General features: G+C 43.7%; 2 protein-coding genes across 2 annotated transcripts; one reads left to right on the top strand and one right to left on the bottom strand.

The window, feature by feature from the left end:
* Positions 1-602: 602 nt before the first annotated feature.
* DCTN6 (dynactin subunit 6) lies at positions 603-12,601 on the bottom strand. The gene is made up of 7 exons (XM_063129048.1): positions 12,530-12,601; positions 10,034-10,098; positions 9,045-9,150; positions 6,292-6,380; positions 3,967-4,014; positions 2,376-2,518; positions 603-854 (listed from the first exon to the last, which is right to left on the bottom strand). The coding sequence occupies exons 1-7, from the start codon at positions 12,550-12,552 to the stop codon at positions 756-758; spliced, it is 573 nt and encodes a 190-aa protein (XP_062985118.1). The 5' UTR covers positions 12,553-12,601; the 3' UTR covers positions 603-755.
* Positions 12,602-16,212: 3,611 nt separating this feature from the next.
* Positions 16,213-21,129, top strand: MBOAT4 (membrane bound O-acyltransferase domain containing 4). Its single transcript, XM_063128442.1, has 3 exons — positions 16,213-16,331; positions 17,952-18,176; positions 20,136-21,129. Exons 1-3 carry the CDS (start codon positions 16,213-16,215, stop codon positions 21,127-21,129), a joined length of 1,338 nt encoding a protein of 445 aa, XP_062984512.1.
* Positions 21,130-21,365: the final 236 nt, after the last annotated feature.

Raw genomic sequence — 21,365 nt, 5'->3', positions numbered from 1 at the left:
TTTTCCTGATTATAAGAAGTTAGGTGAAAAAGCTTTGAAACATCTAGTTCCCGTTTGTTCCACATATCTTTGTGAACAAACATTTTCGACGTTTTGTTATATGAAGAACAAGCATAGAAATCGGCTTGATGTTGATCCAGATTTGAGATTAAAAGTAGGAAATATTGAACCGGATGTGGAAGGGATTGTTCGGGACAAAAAGAGGCATGATTTCTCCCATCACATTTAGGTTTAGTAGCTGCTAGACATGTCATAATTTGTTCAATTGTAAACTAGATGTTAGTAAAATTAAATTCGTTTTTATATTCCTAACTAAATCATTGTCATTTTTGCATGGTAATATCACAAACTTTATGGTTGGTTTTTTAGTATACCTAAAATCCTTTGCTTATTAGGGGCTACCCCTTATTTTCTCCAAAAAAAATTGCTTCGCACAGGTAACTACCGTAAAGATAACAAATTTTTAAAAACGAGGATGTCCATGGCTTGGCATTTGAAAAACAAAGGGTCCGCAGTACTTAGCTAATTGGGAACCACTGAACTAGAAAATACAGAAAATACAGATAACCAAGCCCCCTGAAAAGAATACAAACTCACAGAGGTTTATCTTTCATGGTTTTAATAAATAAAATTAAGTAGCACAATGGAATGAGTAAGCTCAGCAAAAAAATAATAATTGGTGCTTGCAGACACGAAGTTCTGAAAGTAGGAGAGACCATCTGCATTGCAATTTTCATAATCTCACAGGGAGGTCTTCAGCTCTTTACAGGAGTGGAAGTTGCTTTCATGGCCTTCTTAAGGTGATGATAGTTTGGCAGAATTTTCATTAGGAAGTCTAGTTGCAGCGTTTGTGGCTAAAAGAAACCGCACGGTGTTAGAAAAGGCACTAGGCAGGCAATAACACTGGCAGTCTGAGCTCAGTTGCTGATGCTCTGCTCTACCCGGCAAAATCAAACTGATCTGGTAATTGGATTGAGAATCACAGTCCTACTGAAGAAGCACATGGTCTAGCTCTGCCTTCCCCAACCTGGTGCCCTGTAAATATGTTGTGCTACAACGCCTGTAATTCCTAGCCAACATGGCCTTTGGTTGGGGTAGGATGGTCTAGCTTCTAAAGGCTTCCTATCCATGGCTCCTCAATTTCTTCTTCTCGCCCCCAGTTTTCCCTACAAGCCTCTTCTCCTCCGTGTGAATAGCAATAGAGACTTGGGCAAAACTGTCCCTTTACATATGTCAGTTGTTCATGCCATGCAGAAGCCAAGAGAAGGCCAAAGCACACCCCTTGCCCCCAAGGCTCAGGCTGAGGAGGAAAAGATTGAAGAGCCTTGGCCTACACCTCCGCTTGACTAGGAGAGAGTCAAGGGTCAGAGCCAATATTGCCCCACGCCAAGCTCTGGTGCTGAAGCATTTTGAGCTAAACAATATGGCTTAGCATGTCATGTGAACCATGGCTTCGTGTGTCATACATACCATTCCTCACCATGGTGGCTACATAAACACGGTTTAAACGCTCACGAACCAAAAGGGTTAACAGCCTAACTATGGCTTAGTGTGTTGGCTGAACAGGCCCACTTGCCAGGTCCTTGACAAGCCAGAAACTATGGTTTGAAGTGGGTTGTTTTGCATGACATCTGAATTGACAATCATGGTTATGGTGGCTGCTCCGCCTACAGAGAGCCCTGCACCATAGAAATGGCGTGCTGAGCAGATGGAAAACAAAAGCTAACAAGCAGGTCTAAAACACGGTATTTGGAAGCACAAACCACCGCTTGGTTTGATGTCTGATTGCCCAAGTACAAGTTCCTCTGCCAGACTATGGCCACGTTCAGAAGACACCTTAAAGTCATTTTTAAAAGAATATTGTCTTTGTTTGTATTTTATTCTTTTAAATTTTGTATATTTCTGTTTTTAACTTTTGTAACCCGCCCAGAGAGCTTCAGCTATTGGGTGGTATATAAATGTAATAAATAATAATAATAACCATGGCTTTAACCACGGTGAATAAGGCTTTTTGCCACAGTCACCATGGTTAAAGCCATGGTTTAAGATGTCTCCTGAATGGGGCCTTAGTGTCCTACTTCTTCACAGGGAATAGAGGTTGATTATTATTCCACAAAAAGCATGGTGAGCTAAAGGAGCAAACTGAGAAAAGGGGAGAGCCAGATCCTCTTTCTCCTTCGTTGGACTGCTTTTCTTGCTTTGACTTTTACATCAGCAGCTCAGCCAGCCGTTACTCATCAGGGAGACAGAACAGTTAAGCAAACTGCTGTCCTGAGAGATCAGCTGAAGCAAGCGGGCCAGACTGGGTTGGCAAAGTTGCAAGAGAACAGAAGGGGGTCAGAACAGCATGAGCTGACCTCTCATCACGTGCCTACCTGCGGTCGCTCGGTCTGCACTCGACGAAGGCAGTCAGCTCCATAGATCACCGTATTCTCAGGGATGACTTCATAGGTGTTGACGTTGCAGCAGGCACCAATGATGCAGCCACTCGTCAAGATCACATTCCTACCCACAAACGCTGTGGAGACAAGACCTTGAAGACTCACATTACAAAATAACAACCCCATCTGGAATAGGCAGCAGTGATCCATCCCCAACGCAGGATACCATCGAAGTCCTCCATTCGCTGCCCGCCTCCCATAACATCGCTCATTTTTGCTGTTTAGTTTCTAGAAGTCAACATATCAAACTGCCTCTACATTTGCCAAAAAGTTACAATCAGATTTGGGTTGCAATTATGTGCACACTCACTCCTGAGTCCCACTAATGAAAAGGATCACTTCCAAGCCTGCATGGCATCCCAGCCCAGCCATGTCCAATTGTACTCTGCTCTTAAGTTGTCACTCTCAGTACTTTCTAGCAGATCACAGGAAAACTTCAAAATTATGAACATTTGCAGATGGACAAAGAATTGAGGGAGAAGAGTTTTCAAAGTTAAAACACCAATTCCAATAGTCTATGGATCTGTCTTAACCTGCCAAGTTCTGCCCTTTGCCATTGTAGCTTCTGGATGAACTATAGTTGAAAAATGCTCCCTCAGATGCTTTCAATCTAAATTTCAACAGTGGGGGAGGCACAAAAGAAATGGGAAGGTAACGAGGAGGGATGAATGTGAGCAAACACAGTCACAGCCTTCAAATGTTACATGTTCAGACACTTGCTTGTCTGAATCTGCCTTACTGCAGAGGGTTATTTTTTAATTTTTCTGCCAAAGAGCTCCTGTGCATTTTGCCAGGAAAACCCAGCACATCGCAGAGCATTCTGGGTATGTTCAGGGCAACAATTCATAAGAACAGAAGAAGAGCCATGCTGGATCAGACCAAGGGTCCATCTAGCCCAGCACTCTGTTCACACAGTGGCCAACCAGCCATCGGCTAGGGACCCCCAAGCAGGACATGGTGCAACAGCACCCTCCCACAGCAACTGCTGTACGTAGGCTGACTGCCTCCGATAGCAAAGGTAGCACATAGCCATCAGGACTAATAGCCATTGATAACCTTCTCCTCTTGCCAGGCCTGTTAGGCCTCACTGTTGCCTCGTGTAAAAATAAGACTTTAGCACAGAACAACCCCAACACTCTTTTGTGGCTGTGCAGTTCAGGGGAAGATTAGTAATGGTGTGCAAAGCTGTTTCTTCATGGAAGATTGTCTACCATATCCGGTCCTCACATGGAGGGACATGCCTTTAAGGTTTCAGGGCACAGCTGGAAAACCGCTTCCTTACTGGAACATCTAAAAAGCTCACTACGATCCTAAGCATGCAGCTAGGGACTTATGCCCAAGCATAAATGCTTAGGATTGGGCTAGATGTGAAATGCACAATGCAGAGTGTCACATAAACCATTCCAACACAATCAGCTGTGAGAGTAGTCCTTGAAAACATACAGAGAGCATACAGCGCAATCAAAGAGTTGGAAACATATAAAATTACTCGTTATTCAATTTCCTACTTAATCCACATACTTACATTTGGACTCAATTACATTGTTGTCTCCCATTTTCATTGCCTGAGAATCTAAAAGTCATAGCTAAGAAATGTACTTAATGTGTTGAGTTTGTAAGTTTCCTTTGCCCTAGATTCCTCCTAATGAAAGCCCTTTGCAGCCTCCATAGTTCTAAACTGCAGTTATAATGGACAAAGCAAGCAGTCACAGCAGCCCACTGTGGCTTAATTTAACCACGGGAGGCTGACATGTTAGGCTGGGTGCCTGCAGGTGCCATTTTTGCATGGCATCTATGGGCACCCGGCTTCCTATGTCATGTGAATCCAGGCAGCAGGAGTTGTTTGAGGATTAGACAACCCTCAGATAACCCTAAACAAGCCATGGATTATTGGAGGGTTGTCCAATGCTCAAACAACCCCTGCCGCCTGGATTTAAATGACACGAATAGCCACAGCAAACTGGGTCCCTGTGCGCGTCATGCTAAAATGGTGCCCAGCGTGACGCAAATATTGGGGTATCATATTTAAGTTAAGGTAATTTAGCAAAAGGTGGATAATTTTAATGCTGAATTTTTATTCTGCTTTGAGGTGTCGGAAAGGGTTATTGTTTCTGTTACCTGGCCCTTTGGATTAGAATAGATCCAATAAATGTATTTAGAACTGCTCATTCGAGTTTGGAGTTCAAATATTGAAGCCTTTTAACATAGAAAGCTGAACAATAGAGAGACTGCTACTCAAAATTCAGGCTTCTTTTCACATTAGAGGATTCACCGTATATTTGCGATGTGTTTTTGTTGTGAATCTTGCAGCATGTGGCGCATACATTTATTTCACATCCCATTTGAATATGGATGCAGCTGCCAGATGTCACTAGGGTTCACTGCACGCACATACATATACAGACAGACAGACACACACACACACACAGAGGCTGCGTCCGAACAACACAATAGTCAACCCAGTGTTAATAGTCAACTTCATGGATTACTATCATCATGTCGCCTTGGGTACCCCCCTAAATAGTCATCCGTGGAGTTGACTATTAGCACAGTGTTGACTATTGCCCACCTCCAACCCCCTCTCTGTCCTGCCCACAGAATAGCGGCACTGGTTCCCATGAAAATCCCCCTTTGTGCCAGGTCCCCCCACTGTCAGGACCCAGTGGGATGGAGATTCTCAAGGCATGTGCCATCCCTGGGTGAGGCGCTGTGATATACGGCTCCCCACGTGTTCCCAGGGGTGTGCACGTCCTGTCCCTCGGTGGGACGGGGCGCCGCGATCAGAGCGCCAAGCCACAGGAGACATCGCCAAGCCACAGGAGACATGATCCATTTTGATATGGGGTCAGGGAGATGGCAGAGCTCCTTCCATCCCCCCAACCCCATATCCAAATGGATAGCGGGACGGGGGGAGCATCTCTCCTGCTCCTCACAACTGCTTCTTTGTGGAGAAGGGGCGGTTGGCGGCAGCGCAAGGATCTCTCCTGCAGCTGTCAGATACGGGGTCAGGGGGATGGAAGCTCTCCTGCCACCCCCCACCCCACCCCCTTATCATAATGGATCTGGGAGGGGGGGCCCAAGGATATCTCCCACGGCTTGATGTGTAATGTCAAACTGCGGGAGACATCCTTCTGCTGATCGTGGCACCCCACCCCACCCAGGGACGGGACATGCACATCCCTAGGAACATGTGGGGAGCCACATATTGCAGCACGCCAACCAGGGACAGCATGTGCATGTCCTGAAAAGCACATGGGGAGCTGCCGATCGCGGCGTCTCTCCCAGGGATGGCATGATTGGCAGCTCCACACGCCCATCCCGGGACGCCTGACACGTGCCTGCAGAGCCCCGTGGGGCAAGAGTGGCAGGAGTTTCTGCCGCTCTTGCCTCACAACTCTGTAGGCACATGAAGTAGTCAACGGAGCCCACTACACAACACAACCATCAATGGTTGTGCAGACAGTCAACTCTGCACGTCGTTGATTATTTGCATTGGTCATTTCTGGGAAATAACCAATCGTCGTGTGGAAGAGGCTCGACAGACGACAAAATAGTCAACAACTATTTAAGCAACAGTGGACTATTTAATCACCTGTTGACTATTGCGTCGTCCGAACCCAGTCTGAGAGCATTAGTGGAAACCCTCGAATACAAAAACCTACTAAGAGATACAGAATGACTAATGTGCTATTGTGGATAAGACACACAACCCACACAATTCCCCCTTGTGCAAAATGAGCTAAGGAATTATTACATCACAGAACTGATCTTTCCATTACTTAATTCTCCTGTAACCGTCTCTATCCTGTACACCTTCCCCATCTTTTAATATTGTGCTTCAGAAGGATACAACAGCCGACTTCAAACACATTATTGGTGCCGATGATCATTGGTTTGGCTCCCACCTCCTCTGTATCCGGGGTAATATTTTCAGGATAGCTATAAAGAAATTGAAATTCTACGTTAAAATTTCTACATTTTAAAAAAGTCATACCGTGCACTTGTAAAAATGTTGAGAACTATCTTTTATCTTTGACAACTATAAGGATTGAACAGTTAAACTTTGGTATTTGATAGAGCCTTTGCTTTTGATTTTTTACTCCTCCCCACACCCAGAACTCTTCTACTTCTTTTAGAATGCTGGAACAAATATGAACGTTTTGTAACTTTTGTAAGAAGACTGTAAAAACATCATGATAGTATGTAAAAAGCAATTCTAAAATATGCTGTGGATAAACAGAATGAAGGGCAGGTTTGCAGAACAGCTTCCTAAAATATCGGTTTAGGTTGGAAACATGGAATCAGTTGAGGAGAGTTCTTCAGTATATGAAGTCCATTGATTCACCTTCTTTCAGAATCCGTAAGGTCACCAGACTGAGGGCTGGTGAGGACAGCTGATTGTTGCCATAGATCAATATGCTCTGCCAGGCTAGAGGAGACCAGCAGAGTACACAATGGGGCTTACATCTGAGTAGACATGCAAAGGATTGCCCTGGAAACATTTCCTAACTCTCTCCACCTCATCTCCCAAAGTCATGAGAACACTAGAAAACAACTCATCACCCAATTAATTAAATGAGATGGGTTTTAAAAATCTCATTAAACACTGTGCGATCAAATTAAAATTCTATAGCAGTGAACTACTGAAGGCATGTAAGAGTTGTAAGGGGCTATGTTCTTTCTCAGGCTTCTGATACATGCTTTCTTTAATGGCATATGACTTCCAGTATCGAACACAAAACAACACATGAGGACTTATCATGGAGATTCACTACTGATCTGCAGTGGTACCTGTGGCGTTACACCCCACAAGTCAATTCCAAATGTATGTCTGCAGTTTGTAAGTCTGTGGTTTTTAGAATGTTGGCCTGAGTGGGCGGAGTTAGAATGTCTTGGGAGGGGGGAGGAGTGATATATAAGGGAATGACTGATGGGATTTGGGAGTTCTTGTTCTTGTTCTTTTCAGGGAGACTTGTTAGGTACTCTTAGTAGTGCTCTCTGCATTTATGGTACTTAAGTTCTGGGAAATTTGAGGGTCAGTGTATTGAGTGGTGTCTTTAGGGTGTGGTGTGCACGTAGTGGAAGTATATTAATCAATACTGATAATAAAGAAAGTTCAAGAGTGATTGTGTGAGAAAAAGGAAAGCGCGAATGTGAGAGTGACAGGATTGTATGGAAGGTTTCAAAAAGGTTTTTAAATGTTGTTATTGGAAACAAAGCTTATGAACTTTTAAAAATAAATTTTGATTGTTTTGTTTTAAAACTACCACAAAAATCCCACGTGTCTGTTTGGCATTTATCATCTTAAGTTTACACATTTAGCACCCACTCTGACAATCATTCACCTAAGCAGATATAACTCACAGCGCATTATTATATATATTAAAATCCATTCTCCATTTTAAACCCCTTTCTCCACATAGTTTGGAGGAAGGTGGTTCTTATCCCTTGCCTCAGGCGTATCAAGTGGTGGTGCTTGGCTTGAGCAGGGAGTAGCCTCGGCCGGGTCTGGTGTTCAGAGCCTGTGTTGCCCCATAATAAGTGGTGGCAGACGTGAGGTCTGGTGTTCAGAGCCTGTGTCGTGGCAGTACCCACTAGGGCCACAGGTAGATCGAAGGTTAAACCTGGGATCATCCAGGGTTCGCCCCTGCCTGAGCACTGGATTCCCTGTGTGTCACCTAGATGAACAGGTTTGACCCCTGGACGATCCAGGGATAAACCTTAGGTCTAGCTATGGCCTAAGTGACTTTTCCCTTCTTCTCATCCTTACACTCCAGTAAGCGTAAATAATTCCTGAAAAACGGAACTGTTCTCAGCCAATGAGAGGTGCTCATTTAGTAAGAGGGTGAATGAATGATGGAAAGTGGTATCCAAGACGTCAAGGAAGGGTTCCTCCCACCCCAGGTCCTGCTTCCAAGAACATTCTCACTGGAGACACGGGGGGGGGCTGAGGCTGGGACCTTCTGCATGCAAAGTGACTCCTCTACCACTGGGGGAAGGGAGCAGCAGGAATAGGAAAGTTATGATATGTAGTCATGTGGGGGGGAGACGGAATAAAAATATAAATAATGCTTTTCTTTACATTTTAAAAATTAAGGTTGTAAATTTTAATCTGTAGATCAACTACAGCTAATTTAATTGGCGAAGGAAAATTGTAATCAGTAGTGATCTAAGGGCACATATTTAATTTTAGTACTGTTTCGGTTCTGGTGTATTGTAATAAAAAATGAAAAAGAAAATATGAAAAGATGTATTTTTCTTCTAACAATAAATGATAGCTTATCTTCTATTGAATTGTAACTTAGTTTACACTTCCAAAGTATTTCAAAAAGACAGCTATGCCCAACAAAACGAAGGTTTTAGCAATATGCACATTTAAATATAACATTAAAAAGTTTATCATCAATCAGCTAAAATATCCTTTAACTGTTTCTCAAATTTATTAAATATAGAACTGACATTTGTGCCAGTAATATACTTCGTTGGACCTGCAGCCATATGGAGTCCAGCATGAAAATTGGCACTTTGGTTGCATTCACTAATGAACTGCCAATGTACAAATGTATTAACCTAAGAAAATTCAATGTATCGAATCATACTAACCCATTAATAATAATTGCCTGTTCTTCTATGAGGTTACCTTCTCCAATCACTATTGGTCCAGCTTCTGCAATTATCCGTGCTTTGGGGTGAATCACTGTCCGAGGCCCTGTGGAAAACACCCAAGGAATATTCCTGGTCCAGGACCCAAAAATACTACAAGGAACCAAATGATCCTTAGCAAGAGTGACATCTAAAGACATCAACTTGTCTCAGTCAATATATGGTTGTGACATGGAACCAAAAAGAAATCTGCAGATGTGAGCAGAGTTCATTTTTCACACTAGTACCCAAGATACATCAACTGTGTTTTCAAGCAGTGGACTGGACTGTTAGAACAATGTCAGTTCTTTACATTCCTAACAGGAGCACCACATATAGAGGGAGGGAGGGGATATTACTGGTTTTACCCACTGATTTTTGTTATAAACAATGAACCTATTGTTTGTGTGGGATGATGTTTTCCCACTCTTACCATCTGTCTTGAATGCATACGTAAAATCCAATGCAATTAAATCTGAACAGCATGACTGATGTCCTATATTCAGTCTCAGATCTGGGGCATATGCACATGGACTTTATTTCTTTTAGGAACAAACAACTCATTTAAATACTATGTCAATGTGAATGTTTAGTGGGACAGTAGTAGGCAGGATAGGAAGACCATCTGATTCAGCCCAAATAAATAGCCCAATCTACTAAATATGAACACCAAAAGGCACAAACCTCTTTTCTTTTTTTAAAAAAGTGCATATTTTAATGCATTGCTCGATTTAGTATGAGATCTGAAAAATAACTACAACAAATGCTCTTGAAATAGACTGCTTCTTTATGATTTTAAACCTTGCTGTGAATCGTGACACTCCCTTTCACCACTGAAATTTGAAATGGTGCTCCTGGTTCCTATCCTTATTTCAGCTCACTCTTGCTTTGAGCAACTTAATCTAAGTACAGTTTTCAAGAACAACAGTAACAATACCACATTTTCTTACCAATTGTCACATCTCCTTTGATTTCACTCTCCACACAGACAACAGCTCCAGGAGCAATCTTCACACTGGAAAAAGAGATCAAGAGAAATAGCACCAAAGCATGTGTATGTGGAAGTAAACCCAGCTGATTACAACCAAGCTTAGAACAATTCAGAATCTTATAATTACAAACCATAGTAGCCTTCTGGATAGCTTGCTGGAATGGGACTTGAGGGGCGTAATATTACAGTGGCTCCAGTCCTTCCTAGACAGACTGATCCAGAAAGAGGTGCCGGGGGTCTTGGCTGTTAGCCCATGTGGTTCCATCTTGTCTTCCATGCTGTTTTATTATCTACATAAAACCACTGGGAGAGGTCATCTGGGATTTGGACTTCACTGTCATCAATATTCAGATGACATTGACCTCATTCTCTCGCTCCACTTCATCTCACACCAGGGTGGCTGTGAGTTGATAAGGGATTTTATGAGAACAAAACATGAATTGGTGCCTGAAGTTGACAATGGATCTGATGAGAACAAAACAAATTGAACCTTAATCCAGACAAGAAAAGAGATGCTCATGTTCATAGAATCATAGAATAGTAGAGTTGGAAGGGGCCTACAAGGCCATCGAGTCCAACCCCCTGCTCAATGCAGGAATCCACCCTAAAGCATCCCTGACAGATGGTTGTCCAGCTGCCTCTTGAATGCCTCCAGTGTGGGAGAGCCCACCACCTCCCTAGGTAACTGGTTCCATTGTCATACTGCTCTAACAGTCAGGAAGTTTTTTCTGATATCCAGCTGGAACAGCTGATTTAGAAATGAGGATTCGACCAATATTAGATACCCCTTGAAAACACTAGTTCATAGCATGAGGTTTCTTCTGGACCCAGTTTTCACACTGGATACCCAGGTGTCAACTGTGGCCACGTGTGCCTTTGCACAGCTATACCTGCTCCTGCAGACTGCATATCTGGCCATAGTGGTAAATGCTTTAGTTACATCGTGTTTGGATGACTGTAACGTGCTCTATGCTGGGTTGCCTATGAAAAGTGCTTGGACACTACAATAGTTCTAGATTGCTGCAGGAGCCACAAATCGGAAGCATGCGACTCCCTTCCTGAAACAATTGCACTTGCTCCTGATTTGTTTTGGGGCCCAATTCAAAATGTCAATGATGACTTTTAAAGGCCCTTACAGTTTGGGCCCAGGATATCTGAAGGACTGCCTTCTCCCAAATGAACTACAGTGGCTTAACATGTTGTCTGAACAGGGTCAGAGAGAGATGCAATTGCCCTTCCTTAAAGCCCACAGTGTGCATGGATGCTCCTGCATGCAGGTGATGTACAAAAGCAGACAATGTTAAACTATTGCATTGCGTTATTTAAAAGGCTTAGTTTGTTAGGGTCTCTTTGTTTTGTTTCAGCTGTTTTTCTACAGTGCCTACTTTCATTTTAGGTGCATAATAATACAGGACTCTCCTGCAACTTTACAAAACCGGAGGGGTTGAGGAAATGGCAAAATAAATAAAAACATAAATAATAATGAGAAAGAAATGCAAGTGGGAGAATTCCAGGCAAAGTATAAAGTGTTGGTTATCACCTTTAAAGCCCTACATGGTTTGGGTCCAGGCTACCTGTGGGATCACCTTTTCCTGTACAATCCTCCCCGCACACTCGGGTCCTCTGGGAAGGATCTATTTCAGCTAGCCAAACTTAGGCTGACAGGAATTACCCAGAGGACCTTCTCTTCTGCTGCTCCCAGACTGTGGAATGGCCTGCTGGAGGAGATTTGTCAACTTAACAGTTGTTTAGCATTTAAGAAAGCTATAAAGACTGATCCCTTCCGGCATGTTTATCCAGTGGAATTTTAGGATGCTTTTAGGATGTTTTAACAATGTATGCTATGTTTTTAATCAGCATTTTATACATAGTTGTTCCCCGCCTCGATCAAAATGGAGAGGCAGATAATAAATAAATAATAATTATTATTATTCTCCACAGATTTATTGTAGCATAGGGTGACCATATGAAAAGGAGGACAGGGCTCCTGTATCTTTAACAGTTGCATAGAAAAGGGCATTCCAGCAGGTGTCATTTGTATATATGGGGAACCTGGTGAAACTCCCTCTTCAACACAACAGTTAAAGCTGCAGGGGCTATACTAGAGTGACCAGACTTAAAATAGGGCAGGGCTCCTGCAGCTTTAACTGGTGTGATGAAGAGGAAATTTCACCAGGTTCTCCATATATACAAATGACACCTGCTGAACTTATATTTTCAATACAACTGTTAAAGATGCAGGAGCCCTGTCCTCCTTTTCATATGGTCACCCTACTGTAGCATAAGCCTTGCGGATTGGGGCCCACAACCGTCCGATACGTGAAGCATAGCCCAAAATTGGCAGATATCAGAGTCCAGTGATAGAGACATGGGAAACAGGCTGATCTAGCCCTGTCACCCACGGCCACATCACCTCCCCGGCTGAGCCCACCACAACCGGACCTAAGCAGCTCACCTCCTCTGCGCCTTCTCCGCCATCTTGTCTGCTCGCGCATCGATTGCTCGGCCTGCGACAACGCAGCCTGCCGATTCGCTAGAACGATCGTAAAGGAAAGCGGGGGGCGGGGGGGGGAGGTAAACGTAGAATCGACTCATCAGCCTGGCGCTCGATAGGACGCCGCGGCGCGCTCCGTAGCCAATGAGAAACATAGGAGGGCGGGACCGAGCCGTCCTGAGGCTGCGCCCATCTCCCGCCTCCGTCAGGAAACGAGCGAATGGCGATGCTTTCGTGCTTACGTGGCGGCTGCATCACCAAATCAAGTCAGCCAATACTCTCCGCCCAAAGTTGGCGCTAGCTTTGGAAAGCTTACCATGCCGTCCATAGCTGTGCCAGGCTGAAATTCAACAGATGCAAATTCCTTCGTCGTGATGAGCGTGGAAAGGCGGTGCTAAGGAGAGATGCAACTATTGAATGGCGCCCTGGCAGGAAAAACATGTCCGCTTCACACCTGATTCAGCCTCCCCCGACCTGATGCTCTCCCGATGTGTTGGACTACAACTCCCAGCAACCCCAGCAAACATGCTGGCTGGGGATGCTGGGAGTTGCAGTTTGACATACTTGGATGGCACCAGTTTGGAGAAATCTGAATTAGGGCATGAAAGGGTCTCCACTCTCCACATGTTGACCCTCCCCGGATCTACACTACTGCTTTAAAGAGCTTTATAACAGTTATAAAGTGCTTTAACTGCTTTAAAGCGCTATAAAACTGTTATAAAGCGCTTTAAAGCAATAGTGTAGATCTGGGGGAACGGGGCTACAGTCCTTAGGCAGCCGTTGAACACACTGACTGGGTTGTATCCAATGTTAATCTGATTTAAATCCCATTTATTTCAATGAATCTATTCAAAATACGACTGACATTTACGCCTTAGCTACACCTAAGGTTTATCCTGGGATCGTTCCGGGGTCATCCCTTCTCATATAAATGACACACAGGATATCCTGGGAGCAGGCAGGGACGACCCTGGGATGATCCCGGGATAAACCTTAGGTCTAGCTAAGGCCTTAGTTGTGCAGCTAGGAAATTTTAGAGCTCCATCACATCTACTTTTCCCTCCCGGATTGAGTCCATGGTTTCCCCCTCTGTTTCCTTAGCGAGTCTAGTGCTGGGCACTTCCATGTCTGTGCGTTGTTGCACTATTTCAGCTCATGTATCTTTTCACCTGTATCGCAGGCAAAATCTCCCACCCTGCCCCCTACGTTCTCCTTCCCCCTGCAGTTAAATTATATAATATATATTTCTGCGCAAATACAATAGTACGGCAGCCTGAAACTGCGCAATTATGGTAAAACAACACAATATACTTTCCCCTAAGATCATATTAAACAATATAAGTGAAGAGAAAGTATCACAATTAGTTTTCGGAGAAGTTTATGTCGGCATGGCATCGGGAAGCTGACATTGTTATGGTCATGAAACCTAGACATGTCTACTCAGGAGTAAGAACCATAGGGTTGAATGGGACCAAGTCCTTGGTACGGGTGGCAGCAGCCTCGCTTGCCTTCTCCGCAGGGGTGTTCAGGTGACCTCTCTCCCCCTTCACAGTTGAGCAGTTGAGTGGAAAACCACCCCACCCTCCTCTTTTGTTAGCGAGACTGTCCTTTGACACCCCCCCCCCCCACACACACACAACAAAAACAGGATGGTCCGATACAACAAGACGGAGGAGCTGCTTTATTGTGCACGGAGGGTTTAAAACAGACTTTCCCTGCTCCAAAATAAGACGGAAAAGGTACTGCACTGCAAACACACACACACCAGGCATGGCAAGAGTACGATAAATCTCTGGTGTGATGGAGCTCTTAGACCTTATATGGCTCTGTGTATTACTTCAGTTGTAAGCTACCCAACTAACAATTCTCTTCTCAGCCCACTGTCACTGCCATTCCGATATGTTAAACCGATCAAGATGAAAGTATTTGCCAACCTTGATTTTATATAGCATGTGCAGTTTGACATTTTAAATCACAGCATCATGACTTCAGGCATAAATTGGGGTTTGCTTCCACTGCCTTCATGCTAAACACATTTACTTGGGAATAAGCACCATTTTCTTATAGAAAAGGATTATTTTATATATAATGGAACAATCTGCTGTAGCAAAGTATATGCCCAGCTGGCTACCCACTGACTATAGAAAATAATGGGTTTTTTTAAAAAAGAAGACAAAGAAGAAGAAGAACTGATGCTTCAGGGACCAGGCACCATGTGGATAGCCAGGGGCACGACTGTTGAGGTTGAGCCCACTCAGACAAGCCCTATTCAGAAGTTCACTCCCCTACGCAGCTTCAAAATTGCACTGGGAGCTTATTAGAGAAGGGAAGGCTCTCGGCTGTGGAACTTACCTCTCTGACACATGGAGGGCCACAGGGACAGGTGGCCAGGATGCAACCAATGGGCTGGTCCTTGCTCTCCTTCTGGCAATCTTAATCCAATGGGGAATGAATTTCTGAAGAGGGCAGCAATTAAAGCATGAAGAGGGCTTATACCACACAACTTATGCTTGTGGTTCTCGCCAAATAAGGAGAGAACTACAAAATAAATAAATAAATAAATAAAAAGTAAAATAAGGAGAGCCAGTGCATTTATATCCCAACAGATGCTCAAGGCGATGTCCATAGTTCCCCCACAACAACCATGAGGTAAGGCAAGGCAAGAGCGGGTGTCCGGCCTAAGGTCACCTGGCGAGTTTCATGGCTGAGTGAGTATTTAAACCTGGGTCTCCCTGGCCCTGTTTTGACGCTCTACTACACATCACACTGATGTTGTGATGTGATGAAAGCAGTCGTTGGTTTGAAACAGGGCGTGACCTTAATTTGCATCCCTACTCAGCTAAGGGTCAAGCTATACATGACTATAAATGTGTTATCAGAAACTCCGACAACAACAAAAACTGCTGGCAAGTGTGTGAAGGGACTGCTGTGCACAGAGGTGGGACATTTATACCTTTCCTCCCCAACTATGGTTCCCCCCAAAAATCACTCTCCGCCACATCTGCTTTTAGCTCCAGAACTATCCATGGTAGATATGGACAGTTGGAGAGTTTGGAATTCAACTGAGTATCTTATTGACCCTTATACCCACTCACATCAAAAGTATTAAATTATTTTTCCATGCCTATTACAGTTATCGTCATTTACACTGTTATAACCAGCATGCACATGATAGCAACCATGGAGGAAGGGTAAGAGCAAGTTTATGCTTTTTTCATTCTTTAAAATATGGCAATGTCTTGTGTCACGGAGATGTTAAAATCCTTTGGGATTTAGGCTCTTATCTCTGCTCCCACCTGTTCTTGTAATCAGTATTCGGAAGGAACCCAGCAGAACAAGTATGTAAGTTATGACAATCTAAGCCTCATGGCACAGATGCTCAGCAAAAATGGCATTTAGGCAAACAAAGTATATATTTGCTTTTTTCCCCCTTTGACTTTATAATTCAGAAGATCCAGGGAGGAAATCCACGACTCCTTAGGACACTGGTTTTTAACTCTGATAGACTGACCTTTGCTATCTAGGGTGGCCTCCATTAGCAGCCCACCCCAATATAGGGGAAAGACAGTGATGTACACCTTTACTTAGGTGAGACAAAACTGGAAGACCACCAGCAAAATAGCCTTTTGAGAAGCCGGGTCTCAATGAATTGGGAAATCCTATTTTTATTTCAGGCCACAGCCTTCTACCAGCTGGCTGCCTTTCCATTCGCTGTTCTGTTTCATTATCTATGCACCTCTAGGAGTCTGTCTGAAAATGCAAGGTATGTATGCTTATTTTATGTATTACTACTAGGGTGACTATACGAAAAGGAGGACAGGGCTCCTGTATCTTTAACAGTTGCATAGAAAAGGGAATTTCAGCACGTGTCTTTTGTATATATGGGGAATCATCACAACAGTTAAAGCTGCAGGAGCTATACTAGAGTGACCAGATTTAAAAGAGGGCAGGGCACCTGCAGCTTTAACTGTTGTGATGAAGAGGGAATTTCCCCAGATTCCCCATATATACAAATGACACCTGCTGAAATTCAGCAGCAAATAGCTGCGCCTAGACTGTGGAATTCCCTTCCAAGGGAAGCCGGTCTCATCCCCTCCTTAGTAACTTTTCCTAAGATGTTGAAAACCGTCCTTTTTTAAGGAAGGCTTTTGGATTGTAATTGGTTGTGTTACTGAACTGGTCTTAACTGTCTCTGCAAATAAACGCAAGGCAGTGGTGGAATTAATATGAACAAAAAGAACTCCAAGAGGCGACCACCATAGGAATAAAGTTAAATCAATAAAATAATTGTTATTCAAATTTGTACACAACTATATACTCAGTTAAATGTATTCAATGGGATGATAATACAAATCAGAAAACAATTCCCTGCCACATCAGTGTAGCAGTATAACATTCAATATGATTAACAATCATTCACATGTATATTAAACCAGCTAATACATTGAACTAGGACCCCATTTGTAATGAGAGCAAAATGCAATCAAACAATACACAATTCACATACTTAACCAGTATATCTAGACCAAATCAGTCAAAGTAATTAAACATTGTTTTAAAGACCATACTAACAAAGTTCATGATATTCAGTGTTTCGAAGATCTCTTTCTCAAAACGTTGGTCTTAATAAATCCAAAAACATTGGTCTTAGTAATCGCCAGCCAGCAGTGAAATGCTCTCACAATTGCGTTTTATTTAGTTTTCAGAGATGAAACCACCTTCTGGTATTTACCGTATTTCTTCGATTGTAAGACGCCATCGATTATAAGACGCACACTAATTTCAGTACCACCAACAGAAAAAAACAACACCCTAAGACACACCTGCGATTCTAAGGCACACCCCATTTTTAGAGATGTTTATATGGGGGGAAAAGTGCATATTAGAATTGAAGAAATACAGTATATCAAGTCCAATGGAGCATATTTTGCTCTGTCACAGCGTTTCCTGTGCTCTGAGCTGGCCATTACATAATTTTTTAATTGCTGTTTTAATGTTAATTTCTAAATGATGTTTTAAATAGTCAGTGTATGGTTTTATACCACTTGTTGGCCACCTTGATCTCTTCTGAGGAAAGGCAGGATATAAATATTTTAAAGAAATACATACCTAATAAATCAGCCTGGCTGGGGAAAAACCAGGGAAAAGAGTTGTGGGGAGAAGGTGTAGCCGGACTTCTCCCCTGCAAATGCCCCGTGCGCCCATATTCACATTGTCCCACGTTTGCCATGTAAGTTGGGAAACCCATGTGTCTCATGTAACATTAGTTCAGGATTTTGGAAATCATTTTTTCTGCCATTTTTGGAGCTTCCGTAAAATCAGGTAACATCTCACGCTGAAAAATGGGCTTACTGACATTGGAAGCATTTCTGCTTCTTTTTAGATATGTTTACCTCTTGGTAGGTGGTTTCCTTCTAGCCTGTGCTTCCATGGGGTGTTACGCCCTGCTGCTTTTCGTACCTGCGTTTTGCTCTGTTGCGGTAATCCATTCAGCTGGCGCACACCAAGTCCACAAGTGGGCATTCTTCTTCCAGATGAGCTGGCAAACCCTGTGTCATCTTTGGCTGCATTATAGAGAATATTACCTTCAAGAAGTGGCGTGCACCAGGTAAAAATGCGATTGTTCCGATTTAGTAACCTGCAGCACAGCTTGCACAACCAAATAAGTTACAACAGTTAAAAATGGTAAACATTAAAAAGTATACAAAATTTAAAAAAAAACATCAAAAACATAAAAACAACAGTATAAAAACAACAGTATCCATTTAAAAACAACAATTCTGGGGTCCATTAAAAACAAACTTAACGTTGTTAAATGCTGTTAAAATGCCTGGGAGAAGAGGAAAGTCTTGACCTGGTGCTGAAAAGATAACAATGTTGGCACCAGGCGAGCCTCATCGGGGAGATCATTCCATAGTCGGGGGGCCACCACCGAAAAGGCCCTCTCCCTTGTTGCCATCCTCCGAGCTTCCCTCGGAGTAGGCACTCAGAGGAGGACCTTAAATGTTGAGCGCAGTGTACGGGTAGGTTCATGTTGGGAGAGGCGTTCCATCTGGTATTGCGGTCCCAAGCCATGTAGGGCTTTATAGGTTAAAACCAGCACCTTGAATTGGGCTCAGAAACATATAGGCAGCCAATACAAGCGGGCCAGAATCGGTGTTATATGCTTAAACCTCTCTGCACCAGCTATCAATCTGGCTGCTGCATTTTGCACAAGCTGCAGCTTCTGGACTGTCTTCAAAGGCTGCCCCATGTAGAGGGCATTGCAGTAATCTAATTTGGAAGTTATGAACAACTGAAGCTAGGTTATCCCTATCCAGATACAATTTTAGGAATAGTTTGTTCTAGAACTGTTTACTTTGCATTATTTTAGTGTACATAGGAACCGCAGGTGTGATGCGCAACTTGTGTGTAGACAGATGTCCAGGCAGTTGTGGGCCTTCTTAGCCAGAGGATCCCTTCCTAGGCAATATAAATGTTACTGTTTTGGTTTTCTTTCTTATTAACTTTATTTTACGGAGTGCTGTGGGAAGTATATCCAATATAAACAAGTACAGAAGCGTGATTTCTTTATTCTGTCCAGAATAATCATCACTAAGCAGTGAGCTAGTTTTGAGTTTCACAGAACACTTCTTCAGGTTCAGTGTGAAACAGAAAGAGCAGGTAGTGGAAGAAGGAAAAAGTGCTACTAAAGGTCCAAATTGAAGTCTTGTCTACATCTTCATTTCTTTGTTTATTTTTTCCAGTGTATATCTCTCTCTCTCACCATCAACGTTCGGGGAATATTGCACCCGCACCTGCAAGTTCAGTGTTGCAGTTAGGTAGTTCATGGGAATTTGGGTCACAGCTAGCCTTAGGATCTTTATGGCCTACAATGTGGTTTCCTGTGATTTCCCCCCTTTTGCTCCTCCCCTTCCTTCCACCCCAACCTTCTCTCTGACCGACTCCAATGCTTGGAGCAGTTGTGTTTGCGCTTTCTGTCCTGCCAGCATTATAGAACAGAATTGGACTAAACAAACCTCTTTGACACCGTTACGCTGTACCAGCATATTATATGCAAGCACATTGTGAGTAAAACCATTTTACCTTTTCTTCACCAAAGAAGGGTGTGGTTTCCTCCTTTAACCTTGTGCATGAGGGACTAGTAGACACTTATTCTGGTCTGCCTTTTTTGTTTTTTTCTCTCCTGTCTGCCTTTCTAACAGGAGGCATCAGTACTAATTAATTCCCATCTTGTACATGACGCTTTATGGAGTAACAACAAAAAGTCAGGTCTCTGCCCGGAGGAGCTTACAGTCTAGAATTTGATACAAGGTAGGCAATAGAATGATGGGGGGAAGACAGTGGAGACCGGAAACAGGGAAAATATGCATTCAGCTCAGTTACAGGTGATGACCTTGGTTTCAGTATAGAATGACGCCTGAGGGGATTGCAGGCTCATTAAGTTAATTGTTAGATTGTGGCCAGGGTAAAATACCACAGGTTGCACCAAGGCCTGGAAGCCAGGGCTCATAAACGCAAAGCACTTGCTCTTCTTACATTGAGCAATACCTCTGCTCTGTTTCAGGTTGTCCATCACGCTTTCTGCACTCATGCTCATGACCCAGAGGGTCACTTTGCTGGCTCTGGATATCCATGAAAGAAAAGTGAGGATGGGGTCACCATGTGAGGAAGAGAAGGGGGGCCCCTGGCAGCAACTGCTCCGGGCACTGCCATTTTGTACTTACCTGCTCTCGTTCCCCACCCTGCTGGGAGGCCCCCTATGTTCTTTCAACCGATTTCAGGCCTGGATCAGGTATTCCGGAACGCCACATTCTCTAGGCTCCCTCTGGGATGTCACTCAAAAAGGCCTGGGTGCTCTGATTCTGGGCTTTTTGAGGAATATTTTGGGGGGATACATTTGCCCTCAGGACGATCTAACAGCTTGCACTCACTTTGGCTGCATTTATGTCATGTGGACTTCAGCCTTGTTCTTCAGGTTGACGTATTACTCTCACTGGATGCTCGACGAGTCCCTCTTCCTTGCTGCTGGTTTGGGTCTGAAACTTGGACATGATCAACGTGGAGAGACTGCCGATGACGTCCTCCTGGACACGGACATTTGGACCTTAGAAACAACCAACACAATTGCTGCCTTTACCCGGACGTGGAACAAAAGCACGGCTCAGTGGTTGAGAAGGCTCATATTCCAGCGGAGCGATTCCTGTCCTGTGCTGGCCACCTTTGCCTTCTCTGCTTGGTGGCATGGCCTCCACCCTGGCCAGGTCTTTGGGTTTCTGTGCTGGGCTGCGATGGTGAAAGCCGATTACCGTTTTCATCACTTTTTTGGTTCAGTTGCAAAATCCCAGCTTCAGAGATGGCTGTATCAACGCCTGACCTGGTGTCATACACAGCTAGTTGTAGCGTATATTATGATCGCTGTTGAACTGAGGAGCCTCTCCATGCTTTGGTGGCTGTGTGCTTCATACAACAGCTTCTTTCCACTACTCTATGTCATTTCATTCCTACTGTTAACAAAGAGAAGAGTCAGCAGTCCTGCTGCCCGCACTTCCCAGACTTAGAAACTTAAGGCATGTAGATAAATGGTTTTAAAATGGAGGTGTAGATAGAGCTAGGATTTAAAAAAAAATACAGCAGAGTCAAGGCCACATTTGCACCTTGAATTAAACATGAGCAAGTTGAATGGCATCCAGTCATTGCTCCTCCCTTCATGCATCAGGCAGGCTCTCTTCTTTCCTTTTCTTCAAATAAAAATGGCACACTGTGCTGATTCATAAATACATAAATTTCATTCATC

The sequence above is a fragment of the Elgaria multicarinata genome, chromosome 6 (assembly GCF_023053635.1).
Source record: "Elgaria multicarinata webbii isolate HBS135686 ecotype San Diego chromosome 6, rElgMul1.1.pri, whole genome shotgun sequence".
In the NCBI taxonomy this organism is placed as follows: domain Eukaryota; kingdom Metazoa; phylum Chordata; class Lepidosauria; order Squamata; family Anguidae; genus Elgaria; species Elgaria multicarinata.
Note: the sequence above shows the minus strand (reverse complement) of the source record. Positions and strands in the feature narration are given on the sequence as shown.